The sequence below is a fragment of the Octopus bimaculoides genome, chromosome 4, assembly GCF_001194135.2.
Source record: "Octopus bimaculoides isolate UCB-OBI-ISO-001 chromosome 4, ASM119413v2, whole genome shotgun sequence".
In the NCBI taxonomy this organism is placed as follows: domain Eukaryota; kingdom Metazoa; phylum Mollusca; class Cephalopoda; order Octopoda; family Octopodidae; genus Octopus; species Octopus bimaculoides.
In genome coordinates, this window is record NC_068984.1 from 51,598,319 (window position 1) to 51,599,605 (window position 1,287).

General features: G+C 34.2%; 1 protein-coding gene across 1 annotated transcript in view; it reads right to left on the reverse strand.

The window, feature by feature from the left end:
• Window positions 1–1,287, reverse strand: part of LOC106870193 (NACHT domain- and WD repeat-containing protein 1) — a 49,453-nt gene that overhangs the window by 34,237 nt on the left and 13,929 nt on the right. The window contains exon 8 of the mRNA XM_052967630.1: window positions 806–948. Within this exon, the coding sequence (XP_052823590.1) occupies window positions 806–948 (143 nt within the window). The remainder of the gene's footprint in view (window positions 1–805; window positions 949–1,287) is intronic.

The window sequence follows — 1,287 nt, forward strand, 5'->3', positions numbered from 1 at the left end:
ATCTGTTTTACTACTGGTATAAATTACCTATGTTAATCGTTAACCCTGGGCATACATATGTAAGTATATCATGCTCATAGTATTATTTATATAGCAGTAACATTTATCCTAACCAGGTCTGCAAGAGCGTTCCGTCTCTGATATAGAAGAAACATTTTTTTTTATAATCAACGAAGAAATTCTACGTGGTCACCTGACCTAACGAAAACAAACGCTGCTAATGACAGGGCAATTAATTAGCTCCAGCCAAAGTCCGTACTTACATTGCAGATACTGCTCGCAAGAAGCTTACCACCAACCCTATGGAGTTACCGCTTGCCAGTGGACCTAGAAAAAGCTACCAAATCTCCCTCACATTCTATTCTATTTTTCTTTTGAAGGTTTATTCGGGAAATATAGATCGAGATATATTATGTACGTTATGATCATGGCTGGAAGATCTTTGAATATATGTCTGTTTGATCACGTTAAACATGTTCCTTTTTTAATATGATTTTTAGAACCCAATATAAATTAAGAAAGTGAAAAAGTAGAAAACATCATCATTATTATTATTGGCCAAGATGAAATGCCGGACAAATGACTGAATTGACAAAACAACAACAATAACATTAACAGCAAGGATCATTCCCTAACCTTATTGTGTTTTCAAAGTTTAACACAAGGACAGCAGTTTTTGAGAAGATAGGTAAGTCAATTATATCCACCCCAGTTCTTGACTGATATTATTTTATTGACCCTGAAAGGATGAAAACAAAGTCGACCACGGCAGAATTTAAACCCAGAACATAAAGAATTCCCTTACCTAATAATAACTGAAGCCTTGCCTTCGGTCCACTCATGTATTTTCATAGCCGTCATTGCTAGAACTGATGTTTTACCACATCCTGATGAACCGTAGATAACTAATGGCTGGCTCCGGTCATTTAATATGTATTTTTTTATGTCCTGTATATAAAAAGATAAATTGTTGTTAACGATACCAGAAAAACAATACCTTCCGCTAATTTTTTCTCTCAGTTTAAGTAATGCATGTATGTATGTATGAACATCATATATATATATATTTTTATATAGTTGAAATTTACAGAAAAACAAAGGACGAAGACAGGTGTATAAACAACAAGCAGGTGTATTAGTCTGATGCTCGGGAAGGTGAGAAAGTCTCTTACGTTTCGAGCCTACGCTCTTCAACAGAAAGGAACACGGGGTAATAAACAGAGAGAATAATAATAAAAACTTGTGGATTTAGCGGTCAATCATGATATATATATATATATATATATA